General features: G+C 43.1%; 2 protein-coding genes and 1 long non-coding RNA gene across 7 annotated transcripts in view; 1 reads left to right on the top strand and 2 right to left on the bottom strand.

Annotated features, from left to right (window-relative positions):
• On the bottom strand, positions 1-11,520 carry ZBTB24 (zinc finger and BTB domain containing 24). Of its 4 annotated transcripts, XM_075087431.1 has the most exons (8): positions 11,437-11,520; positions 8,524-9,523; positions 7,962-8,129; positions 7,744-7,827; positions 6,950-7,033; positions 4,639-4,720; positions 3,244-3,317; positions 1-2,223 (listed from the first exon to the last, which is right to left on the bottom strand). In XM_075087431.1, exons 2-8 carry the CDS (start codon positions 9,494-9,496, stop codon positions 2,078-2,080), a joined length of 1,611 nt encoding a protein of 536 aa, XP_074943532.1. In that variant the 5' UTR covers positions 9,497-9,523; positions 11,437-11,520; the 3' UTR covers positions 1-2,077. The 4 variants fall into 4 exon arrangements, 3 of the variants coding, with proteins under 3 accessions (XP_074943532.1, XP_074943531.1, XP_074943533.1); XR_012659626.1 differs by lacking the exon at positions 3,244-3,317 and having other exon boundaries at positions 6,950-7,112; XM_075087430.1 differs by lacking the exon at positions 3,244-3,317.
• The window catches only part of LOC142054633 (uncharacterized), a 20,581-nt gene continuing 16,873 nt past the window's right edge, over positions 11,006-14,713 (top strand). Inside the window, exon 1 of one of the 2 annotated variants that reach the window (XR_012659627.1) lies at positions 11,006-11,186. This is a non-coding gene — a long non-coding RNA (uncharacterized LOC142054633). The remainder of the gene's footprint in view (positions 11,187-14,713) is intronic. The other variant, XR_012659628.1, reaches the window with a different exon arrangement.
• Positions 11,631-14,713, bottom strand: part of AK9 (adenylate kinase 9) — a 70,208-nt gene continuing 67,125 nt past the window's right edge. Inside the window, exon 38 of the mRNA XM_075087428.1 lies at positions 11,631-11,966. Coding sequence (XP_074943529.1) covers positions 11,764-11,966 — 203 coding nt within the window. The 3' untranslated portion in view covers positions 11,631-11,763. The remainder of the gene's footprint in view (positions 11,967-14,713) is intronic.

Here is a 14,713-nt window from a genome sequence, read left to right on the forward strand (position 1 = left end):
TACAAACACCTTTTGTTTTACTTTTAAATTCACCTGTTAATTCCTTAATTTTTACATTTTTCATCTGTTAAAACATAAAATACCAATATAAACCACAAGTATAACATTTTAAAACTGATGTGATGATTGAGCACATTGCTTTAAGTACCAGTGGCATTTTATCTGGATTTTAACACACTAGTAGACTATAGGAGATGTTACCAGCAGCCAAACTTGAAATGCAAAGCATGCATTCTGGCATGGCATTTTATTAAGATGTCAAATCTTTTGTGTTAGCAGTCAGTCAGTCATTGAAAACAATCTGTACACATCTAATCTAGTCAGCGAAAATAGCTGTACAATTTCAACACGATATGCCCCATTTATATAGCTCATTATGCTCTGACGTGATTCTATTCATTGTTCAAGTCCCCACAAAACCAATTACCAGCTTTTACATATATTAAAAGTAACATTACATTCTGCTCTCAAAAGTACAAAAAATAACGCTTTAAATATTCACCGGCTCCTAAGCTTAGACTGAGTCCTGTCAGGAAGAGAATTTTGCACTTCAATAGACAGTGCCTTCGACATCAAGAGCTCTTCAAAGTGCTTGGCAGAGCGTGTGAACGCTATCCCCACTTACTAGATGATGAAACTAAGGCACAGAGGTCACCCACCTTGCCCACAGTCACACAGAGAGTGAGTGGTAGAACTAACTGAGCACAATTTGGGCTTTTCAGCTGTCCAGCGTCACCACCACATCTCATTGCTGCTATTCAAGTGCAATGGTGAACGCATTTCTGAGGAGCAAAACTTGCACACAGCATACAGTAAACAGAAGGGGCGATCCAGGCCCAAAGGCTGCGACAATTTCAACCCAAGCCAAACAAATTTGGTAGTCAATAAATCAAAATGCACTTAAGGGAACGATCACTTAGAAAATTATACATTAACCTGCAGAAAGCTCATTAAACGTAAGACACGTGGTGTTTGCTTTGCAAAAAGTACTGGTTATCTTAAGCTTGACAGTAGTTCAGGTAATGTTGACTTCGTCAGAGAAGTTGTACTTTCTGACCAGCAGACATCTTAAGCACTGTTCTTCTACCAGCAAGGTACGCTTCTCTGGAGTCACACGGAAATACAAATAAGGGGCCAAATATCTCCTCAGTAGGCATGGACGTATATGAGGCACAAAACCCCACATTAATCGCTTGTAAGGTATGGACTAAGCGGCAGAGAAATACCAACTTGGAAAAATAAAAGAAGTCTAAAATAAATAAGGTTAAGAAAACTGAAAGCCACCCATCAGAAATCACCAAGAAATGCCTCTTCAGATAGATTATGCTGCAGAAAAGAAAGTGCGATACATGTAATCACTGACTGGGTAAGAGGCATGCTATAGCCTAGCCCTCTGATGACAAATAAGCATTTCAGAAAGCCTGTCCTTGAATTGGATGCTCATGAGATGACTCATTTACTGACAGAGACTGCTGATGGGATTCAGACACATGTACAACTTGATTCTGTTCTTCACCGATTTGATGGGAAGGAACCGTATCTTGGCTAGAGTGAGGCCGTTGACTTGATTCCGGCGTCAACTGCACTTGCTGAGCTGGATGTGAAGAACCCGCTAAGTGGATTTCTTCATTTTGTCCTTGATGAGCATGGAGATGCTCAAGTGCTTCCTTGGAAAGAGTGATGACGTGCATTTGTTCAGGCTGGGCAGTCTCTATTTGGTTTGCGATCATATTGATATTTTGGATTTGTTCTGCTTGCTCCTGCTGAGCTGAAAGCAACAAGTTTTGCAGCTGCTGCGGTGGCTGAGCAAGCAGCGTGAGGTTAGCAGCCTGCTCTGTTGTCATATTTGGGGCATTTTCTGCAGTAACAATGCTAATGCCTTGATTATGACTAGGCATGAAGTTTATATTATGTACAGCATCTGTAACCAGCAGCTGAATTTCCTGCCCTCCAGAGGTGGCAAGTTGATACTGCTGCAGCTGAAGAATGTTTCTCACTTCAGAATTAGTGTTGGTGCTTGGAGCAGCGCTGGCTTCCTGAAACTGCTTTTCCTTGCTATGAATTTTCAAATGAGACTTCAGGTTGTCCAGGCGAGCGAACTGCAGACTACATTCTGGGCAGGAGAAAGGCTTTTTGCCTGTGTGCAAGATACAGTGTCTTCTCTTAGCACTGGAATCAGAGAACGATTTTCCACATGTACCACAAGAATATGGCTTTTCTCCTCTGCAAAAGAATGTATTTGATCTCATTAAAATGCAGACAGTGCTACTTTCTGCAGCTTTTTACAGAATAAAAAAATTCTTTTGTTTTGCTAAATCATATATGCTTAAGAATAGTGACATGAAAAAGGTTCTCTCTTTGACTTCACAAACTGTACTTTGTTTATTATATACTCAAGAGCTAGAGAGATAACATAACTGCCCTCCTGTCATAATACCAGAGGCACAAATTCTATGCTGCTACACCTTGATAAGAACGCAACAACTTACTTTGCACAGCTGTAAGCACCGACCATTTAAAGAATGTTTATTAAGTGTGGGCTTGGAAGCAAAAAGAAGTGTCCAAATCCTAACTTGCTGCCCGACTCAAAGGGACAAGAAATTTTACTGGAAACGTTTTTCTTCTACATAAGGCCACAACAGTTCTCCAATGATTTAAAATCTTACAAGCCTTTATGCAATACATCACGCTGACATGGGTAAAAGATAACTAATGCTATTAAAGAGACATGATAGACTACAGGGAAACAGGACAATGCTCCGATAACCTTGTTACACCGTGGCTACTGTTGCGCTGTCAAACAAAAATCCACAGTGAAATTTTCACATAAATAACATAGCAGCAAGTACATTGTCATTAAACAGACACAATAGACAAAAGAAGAACCTTACAATGTCTTGGCACACTAGTATCTAGCAGTGCAGGACTTCCCACTACCAATTATTTCTTTAAGTAGATTAAACAAAAATGTCAATCTTTAACCAACCATGGCCTCCTGGGTCTACTCAAATCCAAAAGGGAAGCACACCAGAAATAGAGAAGTGGAGGATTATCCACCGAGAACTACAAGGGCATAGCCAGAGAGTGCAGAGACGCAGTTAGAAAAGCAAAAGCCCTATTTGGATTGAAACTGGCTGTAGACATAAAAAATAACAAGAAAGGGTTCTTCAGACATATCAACAATAAGGAGAAAAAGGAGGAAAACATAGGCCCACTGTTAAACAGAAAAGGAGAATCAATCACCAACGATGCAGAAAAGGCAGAGGTCCTCAACACCTTCTTCACCTCGGTCTTTGCCAGCACTGTGGGGTCCCAGGCTTTGGGAACAAAATTGACAATTGAACCAAACACCAGCCCACCATCGGTGAAGGAAGAGTTAGTATATGAATTACTACAGGAGCTTGATCCCCACAAATCAATGGGCCCTGACGCCATCCACCCAAGGGTGATGAGAGAGCTGGCTGACATCTTCGCAGGGCCACTCTCCATAATCTTTGAGAAGTCATGGAGAACAGGGGATGTCCCAGAGGACTGGAGGAAGGCAAATGTGACCCCTATCTACAAGAAGGGCTCGAGGGAGGATCCAGGTAACTATAGGCCCATCAGCCTTACTTCAATCCCTGGCAAAGTTATGGAACGAATCCTCCTGGGGGCCATCACAAGTCAATTGAAGCACATGATCGGGAAAAGCCAACATGGCTTCACTAAGGGCAGATCGTGCTTGACAAACCTGGTGGCCTTCTATGACAAAGTGACTTGCCTGGTTGACATGGGGCGGGCAGTGGACATTGTTTACCTGGACTTCTCCAAGGCCTCTGATATGGTCCCCACAGCCTCTTTCTGGAGAAATTAATGCGTTATGGCCTAGACAAGTGGTCTGTGCAGCGGGTGGGGAACTGGCTGACAGGCCGCACCCAAAGGGTGGTGGTAAATAGCTCTTTCTCAAACTGGCAACCTGTCACTAGTGGAGTCCCCCAGGGATCAATATTGGGCCCAATGTTATTCAACATCTTTATAAGTGATCTGGATAACGGCATACAGTGTGTACAGTTCTCGTCCCCCCTATACAAAAAGGCTGTGGACAGGCTGGGAGGGCTCCAGAGAAGGGCCACCAAGATGACCAAAGGCCTGGGAAGCTGCCATATGAGGACAGGCTGGGAGAACTGGGTTTGTTCAGCCTTGAGAAAAGGAGGCTCAGAGGGGATCTCATCACCATGTACCAGTACTTAAGGGGTAGTTACAGAGAAGATGAAGACTCCCTTTTTACATGGAGTCACATGGAGAGGACAAGGGGGAATGGACACAAATTGCTCTTGGGGAGATTCCGATTGGAAACCAGAGGGAAATTTTTCACAGTGAGGACAGTCAACCATTGGAATAATCTCCCCAGAGAAGTGGTTGACTCGGCCACACTGGACACTTTCAAGAGTCGTCTGGACAGGGTGCTGGGCCATCTTGTTTAGACTCTGCTCTTCCTAGAAAGGTTGGACTAGATGATCCCTGAGGTCCCTTCCAACCTGTGATTCTGTGACTCAAAATGCAAACAAGCCCTGACCATTCCATAATTGAACAAGCACTCCATACAGCTGTCAGGGGTTAGGTTTTCAAAGAATGTAATGAAAATTAGACATACTCTACCTGTGAATTCTAATGTGAGTCTGAAGAGAACTTTTAGCTGTAAATGATTTGCCACAAATTTCACAAGTGAAGGGCTTCTCACCTATAAAAAGAAATTTGACATCACTTTTTATATAGCACTTCCCATCAATATATTAAAAAAAAAGTTATATTTTACCATACACAGTGTCACATGTGTACTATCAAATCCTCACACTTCTGACATGGGTCAGGGCATATATCTGAAACTGAATGAACTCACTAGTTAAATGAGGGTATAGTAGTTTAAATGTGCATCTCTGATGTTTCTCCCCTTGGAAAATAAAGAATTAGGCGATCCAAACCCTCAGAGTAACAAAAAAACCATACCTATGACACAGATGTGGGTGCTTTGCGTGAAACAGACAAGTTTGAAAAAGGCTGACCCTGAACTAGAAGGCATTAACGCTAGGCTCACGTGCAGCGCCATGCAGATGAGTGAGCCCATATTTCCAAATCTGAAAAGTGAATCGATTATCTTGACAAGTTAATCCATTATCTTAACAAGTTGGCTGGCTTCTTATAAGGCTCCATCCTAGGCCTACTATATCCTGGGAATACCAGTCGGTTTCTGGTGAAATAAAATTAAATTATGGTGGCTTGAATAAATTTTGAGTTTGTGGTTGCCTTTTTTTTTTAATTCTTATGTCTAATTGAAGCAGAGGAGACAAATTAAAGAACAAAGAGGTTTGCAAGAAACGAAGATACTACCCAACAAAAGCGAATCCTAATTCACACCATATGCTTGTTGCATTGAGCTTCTTTAAGACACCAGACATGAGCATCTGGATCACCAATGTGGCAATTCACACCATCCAAGCACACTGAAACAGGGATGGGGAAGCAGCCACTTTCTGAGGAAGCTTCACATTTAGTAAAGAACTGCAGTGCTTATCAGCTTTCATATGGCTTCGAAGGGCAGGGGCAAAGTGTGAGAACAAAAAATAAGAAGGGGCCTCTTGTCTAGTTCCAGCCTCCTACTGAAAAGTAGAGTAACTTCCTCAGTAGACTGTATTCTTATGACATTCTTCTGCCAACGCAGAACAGTCGTATCAATGTTAACATCTGTCCCCAAACTCCTCAGAATCTGACTTCTTGATTTTGAGATGGGACAGATCAATTGTTATTTCTGCATCATTAATACTGGTATTGGGCCCGTCTTTTCTGGAAGCAAAATATATTGCAAGCCAGTTTCTGCTAGAACTCATCTTAACTGATCTATTTTTGCAACTTAACCTTGCTACTATGCTTCCTCTTCTCATTTCCCACTACGTTTATACAGCTGTATCAGCTTCAGATAAAAAACTGCTGTGCGTGTCAACCAACACTACGTTCTCTGCAACAGAAAATGCAGTATTTGTAAGCATCGCGAGTTCACACTATTATGGACACACCAAAAACTCCCAAAGGCACAAGTTCTGACCTCATCCTATCCCAGGGAATTTAAAGCTGTGTTATTTTCACTGGGAAAGAGAAGGAAACAAATGAGAGACATAACTTGATGTCGTGCATACTTTACTACCACCGCGGGCAACATACTTAAGAATAATTCCATTTGGGGAAGAAACAATTGCCACCGTTTATAGCTATTTTAAAATTAAAAATAGGTACAAGTCATCTTATGATGACCCTTCAAAGAAAATTATTTTAAGAAGCTTATGCCTTGTTATCACGAGATGATAGATCAACATTTTTACCCCTGTGGTCCAGCCATTCAAGTATCACCTTGCCCTCTAAATCTCTTAAAACACCTTCTGACACACTTGCATTAAGTCATCCCTCCCGGCCCATCTCCTACTAACATCTGGTTTATTGCAGCATAATAAAAAGGTAAATGGAAGTAATTATTTTTCTGTTCAGCAGCATTTTTCATAAGCACCCATCCCTCACAGGCAGGGGTACCCAACCCATTTAGGGCATACACTTTCTGTTACTACCTAGCTCAGTTCAAGCCCCATACATGCTGGATGTGGCTCTCCTGATAAACTGAATTCCCAGTCCAAGATTCTATTGCAGAAGAGCTAGCTGGCATTTTCTGCCACAGGCTTTGTAAGAACGGGGAAAAAAAGCTCTTCCTGTAACAGGCACTGCTTCTGCACTGTTGTAATACAAGGTTTTTTGTGCTCCTCCATTTTTAAGGTCAAATCTCTTCATTAGCGACTCAGGCATCATTATGTACAAGGAGAGCAGAAGTTCGTCCCACAGAGACAAGTGTCATTTGCCTGACATTGTTTTGTCTGTGTTACCTGAAGAAAAAAACAAACCCACAACATAACCTGACGGACAATATTACCTGTATGTGTTCTCAGATGCTTCTTTAACTGAGCTGTGTCCATGAATTTGCGACGACACTGGTTACATTCCGGCAGTGAATGGCCTTGCCGCAATAATAAAAAAAGTGTCAGTGCATAAGTGATCCCCTGTATCTCTTCAGTGATCTTTGTTAAAGCACTTTCCTGTAAAATAACCACTTTGATATAATATAGAGATAAACAAAAGGTGATTCACTGCCTCCTCCCTATCTTAACTGCCACAGCCCTATTTCTCTATTTGATACTATCATGGGAGAAGAGGGGCCTGACACCTGCTCCCCCACATATGCACTTTTATCTTGTAGCTTATTAAATTCTGATTTCCCCCCCACCTTTCTATGTGTGTAGCTTAACCTCTGTCCTGCTCCAGAAGTGAGGAGGACATTTCTTAAAGCTTGCTTGCCATTGCTAGTCCAAAGTAGTGGGAAACTACAAGGCAATCTGCACAACAGGCAGTGGACACAATTGTTTATACAATTCCTAGCTTCTGTCTAACCCAGACAGCAGGGCTAAAATAATCAAGTTTTATGTCAAATACAGCATAACTAATTTTTAATCATCATAAAAGTCCTTCTCAGTTAAATATTTCTCTAAACATTCTATTTATTATATACCATTTTGTCCCTTTCACCCTATTCATTATTATACCAAGATACCCCACATCAGGGTGGCAGAGGCTAAATACATCACTGAAGAATTTTTAGTCTTAGTCAATCTTTATAAGGACTAATCAGCATGTCCTGTACGCCAGCTCTTCCACCCAAACTTGTTATACCTGTGTGTACTCGATAGTGGCTCTTGAGCTGCCTCTTTTGGCTGAAGTATTTCCCACACTGATCGCACGTAAAAGCCTTCTGCCCTGCAAGGAAAATCAATTATTAAAATGTAAGCCACAGCCAAAGCAAGCATAAAGAAATAAACCAGCACACACGAGAAAGAGCAGAAATACAGACTCTTGGGGAAGAGAGATTACATTTGCCTTGAAATATTTACCTGTATGTAGGCTCATATGCTCCAGAAGAGAATGCTTTGTTGTCAGAGCCTTACTGCAGACGGTGCACGAGTATGGCCGTTCTCCAGTATGCATCCGCTCATGGACTTGAAGAGAATGCTTCTGAGAAAAGCCTTTGCCACACTCGCTGCACTTAAAAGGGCGCTCCCCTAAAAGCAAAAAAGGACATCTTTAACTATAGATGCGTTATTTCTCACTACATATTGATAGTGAGATGCACTGCAATGTAGTATGCAGTAAGGCAAATTAAGAGACAAACTTCACATAGCAATAAAATAATTCTTTGAGTGTTGCTGTATAATTTAACGTTTAAACAGAGAAATGATTAAACGGCAAGCAAGGTAAGATGTAGAGGCTACAAGATCTGCTGACAAGGATAAAACAGCGAACGCAGTCTCAGAGACACACCATAATAATTTGGATCAGCATGCTATTTTGGACAGTTCTTGCTGTAGACAACAGCCCACACTTCAACAACTAGGCTCGCAGTTAGCAAGGAGTCACTACACCCCAACCCAAACGCAGCAGTCTCCTAATGCCTACCTGTATGACTCCGCTGATGAATAGCTAAGAAGTGATTATACTTAAATACTTTGCCGCAGTCTTTACAGCGAGCTTCAGAACCTGCACGTTTTCTTTTTCCGTCGGTTCTCTTTGTGAGCCCTTTTTCATCCTCATCACCGATAAGTTTATAATCTTTTAGTTTGATTGATCTCCTTATTCTACGTTTGCTATAACGGCTCTGAGTGCTCTGTATTCCTTCAGATTTGGGATCGTAATTCTCATCTTTCTCAGCGGACAGATCGACAGCAGCTTCTGACCCACAAGCAGGTTCAGTTTCTTCCGCATCTCTCCTCGCCAGAGCCTGTTCGCTGACAACTGTTTCTTCTTCTGCCATGTCTTTTTTAATAAAATTTTGCTTATTTTGCATGGAGTTGTTCTCTCTCAGCTGCACATCTTCGGCAGAATTTGCAGCTGATTTTTCTTCTTGGACATTCCTGACTTTCCTCGGCCGCCCACGTTTTCGCTTTGGTGGATCTTCGTTTTTCTTGTCACTTGCAATAACGGCTACAGAGGCTCCGCTGTTTGCTGGAGCTGGTAACACATTACTTGGGCTACGGCTGGCCTGATAATCTGTACAGGCCCACACCAAGTCATTCACTTTCAGCAGCTGCGCAGTAGCCAGAATTTGTTCCGTGCTTTTTTCACTGGCACGGAGGCAACCTGTATAGATAAATTCTAGCAGTGCTCCAAAGGTGTCTGCAACCATTCCTTCCAACATGTAAATTGACTGCCCTATTTCACCCTCGTCTACAAACATCATTGAGAAGTATTCACTGCTGGCAGCAAGCAACGCTTTATGGGCTCTGAATTGCACATTCTCCACTATTAGGGTAATGTCACAAAGAAAATCCTTTTTCCTTTGTTCTTCAAAATTAGCTAGAATGGTATCTTTGTGAGCTTTGGAGTGGATGACAACCAGTTTCTCGAAAGCATCAGGAGCCGTTTCTGCCATTTTTATTGCACATATAAAAGGAGGTGCCTACAAGAACAGAATAGCTTTAATTAAGAACTGTTGTAGGATTCTGCATTATAACACATGAAATACCATTTGGTTTACCAGTGAATAGACTTCAACAGTTTCTAAAGCAATTCTGAAGCCTCTGAGCTTTCTTTAAAAAAAAAAAAAAAAAATCAGCTCTCTTGCTGACACAGACTGCCTTCAAAAAGTGTTTTTAAATCCTAAGAAATGGCTACAGATAGTTTCTTCCGAGATGAGAATTACTGCCTGTTATTTCATTTGTTTATCTCTGATGTACTGTGAACTGTACAGCGTCTGAAAAAAATGGCTATCCCTTTTGAAAACTCCTTTCACAAGTAAAACAATCGAGCAAAGAGAACTCTTTGTTCTCAGCTCCGAAGTGGAAACAAATAAAAATAATAAAAAACGTCAACCGCAGCTTCGTCCCTGCAGATGCCACATTTCACATTATTCAGGGTCACGGCTATGAAATCCCGAAATCAACGACAAAACTTCACTGGCATCAGTGTGGCAAGACCCCAGGCCTTCTTTCATCCTCTTCTATCCTTCTGAAAATTTATTTCAGAACACCCACCTGCTAAGCTTCAGCCTATGGGGGTGGGCAATAACAGCAGAAAACCAGCAGCTTCTTCTAAGAGCTCTGTCTAAAATAGGGTTAACTATGCTAACGATTAACCACCAATCTCGCCTGCTAAGCTGCTTCAATTGTAAATATGCAAAAATTAAAAACAAGCAAGCAAGATATAATCCAGCAATTTCAGAAGAATCCACCAAAAAACACTACTGATACGGAACACTTCCATAATACTGCAAGAGATGTTCCAAAAATGTTCATTCAGCTGAGCCAAACGTGAAACAGATTAGCTACCTGCCATCTTAGAATATAAGCTGTCATTTTAAACACAAACACATATTTAAATGTAACAACCAGTGAGCATGCCAGCTCTGATCACTGAAGGAATGCCGCAAGAAGCAACACAGACTACATACAGGTGACACCTAACTGCTACTGAGGTGGCCAACAAGTGATTCTGTAGCCCTATTTGGCCACCAAACAGTTCAAGGTAGAGCCAAGCTGTGCATATGTGACAGGACAAGGGGTAACGGTTTTAAATTAAAGGTGGGTAGATTTAGACTGAATATAAGGAAAAGATCTTTTACAATGAGGGCGGTGAAACACTGGCACAGGTTGCCCAGAGAAGCTGTGGATGCTCCGTCCCTGGAAACATTCGAGGTCAGGCTGGACGGGGCTCTGAGCAACCTCACCTAGCTGAAGAGGTCCCTGCTCCCAGCAGGGGGGTTGGACTGGATGGCCTCTAAAGGTCCCTTCAAGCCAAACCATTCTGTGATTCTATGACATGGGAACATTAATTTCTGTAGGATGTGAGCCTGATGCCGCTGGAGCCCCCTAAAGCAGGGCCGTAGGTCCGGCCCAGCCCCGCCTAGGGGAGCTCCTGAAGAGCTGCCGCCAACTCCGCCTGCAGGCATTCCCCAACACCCACGCGTGCCTCACGCGGGGGAGCGGCCGTTCTGGGGGCTTTGATCACAGGAAGGACTTCGGCATTCCGTCACGAGGTGACACCGTTACTGTCTGACTGCAAAATCCCAACCAGCGCGTTCACCTAAAAGAAGTGACGGCAGTAGCGCCACAGCGAGCCCGTGGGTAAGGGCAGGCACGCACGCTGCCGGCGGCGTGGCCAGGCGCGCTCCCGGCCGCCTGCTGCTGGCCTGGGGGGGGTCACGGGCAGCGCGCGCGTTTTTGGGGGGTGGGGTGGGGTGTGTGATCTGAGAGAGGGAGCGCGGCCGCGCGCTCCTCCCCGACGCAAGCACCGGCGGCAGGCCCCGCGCCAGCCCGGGGCCCCGGCGGCGGCTGCGGGGGTGGGGGGGGTCTCCCAGCGGCGCCCGGCACTCACCGCTCCTCTGCGGAACCGCCGCCGCCACTTCCGGCCCGGGCGGCAGCGCCGCGCCTTGCGTCCTACTAGCACGTAATACGTAATAGTAATACGTAACTCACGACGCGGCGGCGAGCGCCGCCTTCCGTCGCCGCAGCCCCGCCCCGCGTGTTCCGGGAGGCGTGGGCTGCCGTAATAAGCGTTAAACGAGGCGTGACTTCAAAACAACAGATTTTTAATTTTAAGATTTGGTGTCTAAGAAACTGGTCCTAGAGAGGGTGACGTTGTTCCCCGGCGGCGTTGCAGCAGCGCGAGCGGCTGATGGCGGAGGGTGGGGAGGAGCAGGCGCTACACAAAGCTGGGGCCGGCGTCCTTCAGGGAGAGAAAAGTTTGCAGCCTGCAGTCGAAGCCAAGGGGCCTGCGGGGCAGCTCCCTGTAGGGTCCCGCCATGGCTGCCCCCAGGTAGGGGACGAGCTGGCAGTGCTCCATGAACTGCGCCAGCTTCCTCCGGTACATCTGCCGCACCGCCTCCGAGCTCCTGGGGTTGTGCGCTGCAAAAAGTTAAGTGGTGGCTTAGTGTCTTCTGCTAACTTTGTGGAATTCCATTACAGAAATATTAAAAGGGATCAAGTCCACACCTGATGTTTTTATCCTTGGTGTTGATAAAACTGGCATGGGCCGTGCCCCTTGGCACCAAACCAATAGAAAATTCGAGTCTGTATTTCAGAAGTTCCTAACTCCAAAAGGGTAATGATCATCAGAAAGATCAAGGCTTTTGTAAACAAATAACAAACATACGCCGCGAGGGGCTGGTGATACTCAAGGCAATGACAGATTTGGATAACGTGGCACATACCTGGAAATGGCGCTGCATAGAGTTAGCCAAGGCGTGGTGTGGCTGGCACTGGCCACACCTTAGCATGACTGTTCAGTGACCTAAATGCTTTGCCCATAAAAAAAACTGAGAGCTGACTGATACTTCAGAGGAGGAAGGAAACATCAAGGCCAAGGAGTTTACAATGAAGATAATATTGTTTCTTTTAATTCATACCTAAGCTGTATTTTGGTGTACGTTAGTATTGAGTGCCAATCCTCAGAGTATTTTTTATTATTTTAATTGTTACACTGAGGTAAAGGGGAAGGAATGATTTAAGGCAGCCAAATCCTAACCATTTTTTCCTGTAAGTGGTACTTATATCTCATTACAAAAACTGGACACCATGAAGGACTATGCTATGAGACTCTTCAGCCCACTAGCTTTAAATTGTAGGCAACTGAATTTCACAGCTTCGGAGTGATTTTTCAAGGATAGCTGTACGTAGAGCTCTTACAGGAGTCAAGTCTGAAGGGCAGTAAATCACTCCAGTGATGTATGGTTTCCTACTCTTGTTTTTTTTTTTTCCCCAGGAGAAAAATATCTCTGCATTTATGACTGATCACCTGTACCTTCTCTTCTCAGATGCTGAAAGCAATTCAGTATGGTTACAAAAGCTGCAGGAGCAACTAAACCACTCCTCCTTGTCTCCTATTTAAATGTGAGATTAGAGAGTGACATAAGTTGAAGATGAGAAAGTCTTACTTCACATAGAAATAGGATGTAAAAAATCTCCAAGGGACCAGAACGTGAAGCACTTTGGTCAAGTTTTTGACCAGTGACGATGTGCTTACTCTGAAGAGACACACAATAATAAATAACGCTATATTTGCCAAGGAGATTTTTCAGTGTACTAGAATGCTGTGTCTTAAAGTTGGAAGCGGTTCTCGCCAATGTTAGAAGAAGATAACTTGTTTTCCTGGATTCCTATGGTCAAACTGTTTGTCACTGCATGAGGAGAAGAGATTTGTGCACTTGCATAACCTTTCCGTTTCATCATCCAGTGCTGATAATGATTTAATGATGCAATATATAAGCAAAGCTTTCCTAGCATGGACATTGTTATGTTAGCAAAGCTGTGCTAACAATAAATGAAAACAGTCTTTGTGGAGGAAACAAAACTACAGTATAAAAGATATTTTGCTGGCTTAAGTACTGTACATTTTTACAGGGGCTTATCGTGTGCCTACACTGTTCAGTGGTCTTCCTTAACGAAGCTTTGCTAGCAAAAATCTGTGATAGTCCAAGAAAATTCTGGAGGGCTTTGGAGGCTGCATGAGGAAACACAGGATGTGAAGAACTTTAGACAAATAGTAAAGATTGCTATTATCTAAAAGAATAAGTAAAACTTTGAAATAACAAAAGGCAAGGTAAAGTGCACCCAGTGAACAGGCTGTCTTATGAAAGGCAAAACCGGTGGGTTGAAGAAGTGGCAGTCTTGCTCCAGAAATCCCCAGCAGTACTGGAAACCAGACCAGAGCTACAGCAGACATGCAAACTAGGCTGTTGAAATCCTGAAAGCTGGCACTGTTTAGGCTGATCGCAACCTATTAAAGATTATCAGCTGCGGCTGCTATCTTGGACTGCAAAGAACCCAAACAGGCAAAAATTCTAAAAAATAGCAAATATGAACACAGGAGACAAAGCTTGAGCGACTTTCTTCAGTGAAGTAGTAGTGCTAACCTCTGGTAGTCCCATGAGATGTTTTACTTCATTATTACTTTGTGGGCTGAGTACAAACCACCTAATTTTATTTGTGGACTGTTTATCTTTGTTACGGAAAAGTGGTTGATTAGACTGTCAATTAAATAAGGAAAGAAGTTAAAAATAATCGACATACCGACACTCCAAATCACAGTAATATTCAGATCTTCCCAGATAATTTCACAAATAAGCAGACTGATAAATAACATTTCATTCCTCTGTGCTAAAAACTTAAAAGTCTAATTAAGTCTGCAAGGATAGCTATTCTTTCGTACTGTGTAACCTAAGTGTATTGGTGCTGAGCCCATGCAAAAGAAGGGCTTTTTTTGAAAATGACAGGTGGTCTATGTGCACTTAAGCTGCTTCTCAACACAATTAGACCCCTCATTTACATATTTAGCCCATGCATTTTTGGAGATGTGTATGATCAGAAAGTTGTCTTCAATTTATCTTCAAGGCAAGGTTTGTTAAGTTTTATTTGACCACCTGATACAGTTGAAAAAAGGCAAGCATTCAGGCACCTAAACAATTCCTCAGATAGTATTTCAGCAGCCTTTTACTACAGTAATTTTAGTCAATTTTTAAGACGATTCAGCTTGTCTATGACTAGTTTAAAATGTAGTACCACCTAGATTGTAACATTTTACTTTCTGTTTAAAAACTCCAGCAATGCATTTTGGAAATGTTTTCAAGGCCATCCGGTTGTTGGTGATAAAATGT

This window comes from Phalacrocorax aristotelis, chromosome 3 (assembly GCF_949628215.1).
Source record: "Phalacrocorax aristotelis chromosome 3, bGulAri2.1, whole genome shotgun sequence".
NCBI classification, from domain to species: domain Eukaryota; kingdom Metazoa; phylum Chordata; class Aves; order Suliformes; family Phalacrocoracidae; genus Phalacrocorax; species Phalacrocorax aristotelis.

What these genes read in the sequence shown, in the direction of transcription:
- ZBTB24 (XM_075087430.1), bottom strand. Translation starts at nt 9,496, where the DNA reads ATGGCAGAAACGGCTCCTGATGCTTTCGAGAAACTGGTTGTCATCCAC. An exon ending in CCACTATCGAGTACACACAG is followed by an intron (nt 7,034 to 7,743) that starts GTATAACAAGTT and finishes TATTGCGGCAAG; the next exon opens with GCCATTCACTGCCGGAATGT. An exon ending in GCATCTGAGAACACATACAG is followed by an intron (nt 4,721 to 6,949) that starts GTAATATTGTCC and finishes TTCTTTTTATAG; the next exon opens with GTGAGAAGCCCTTCACTTGT.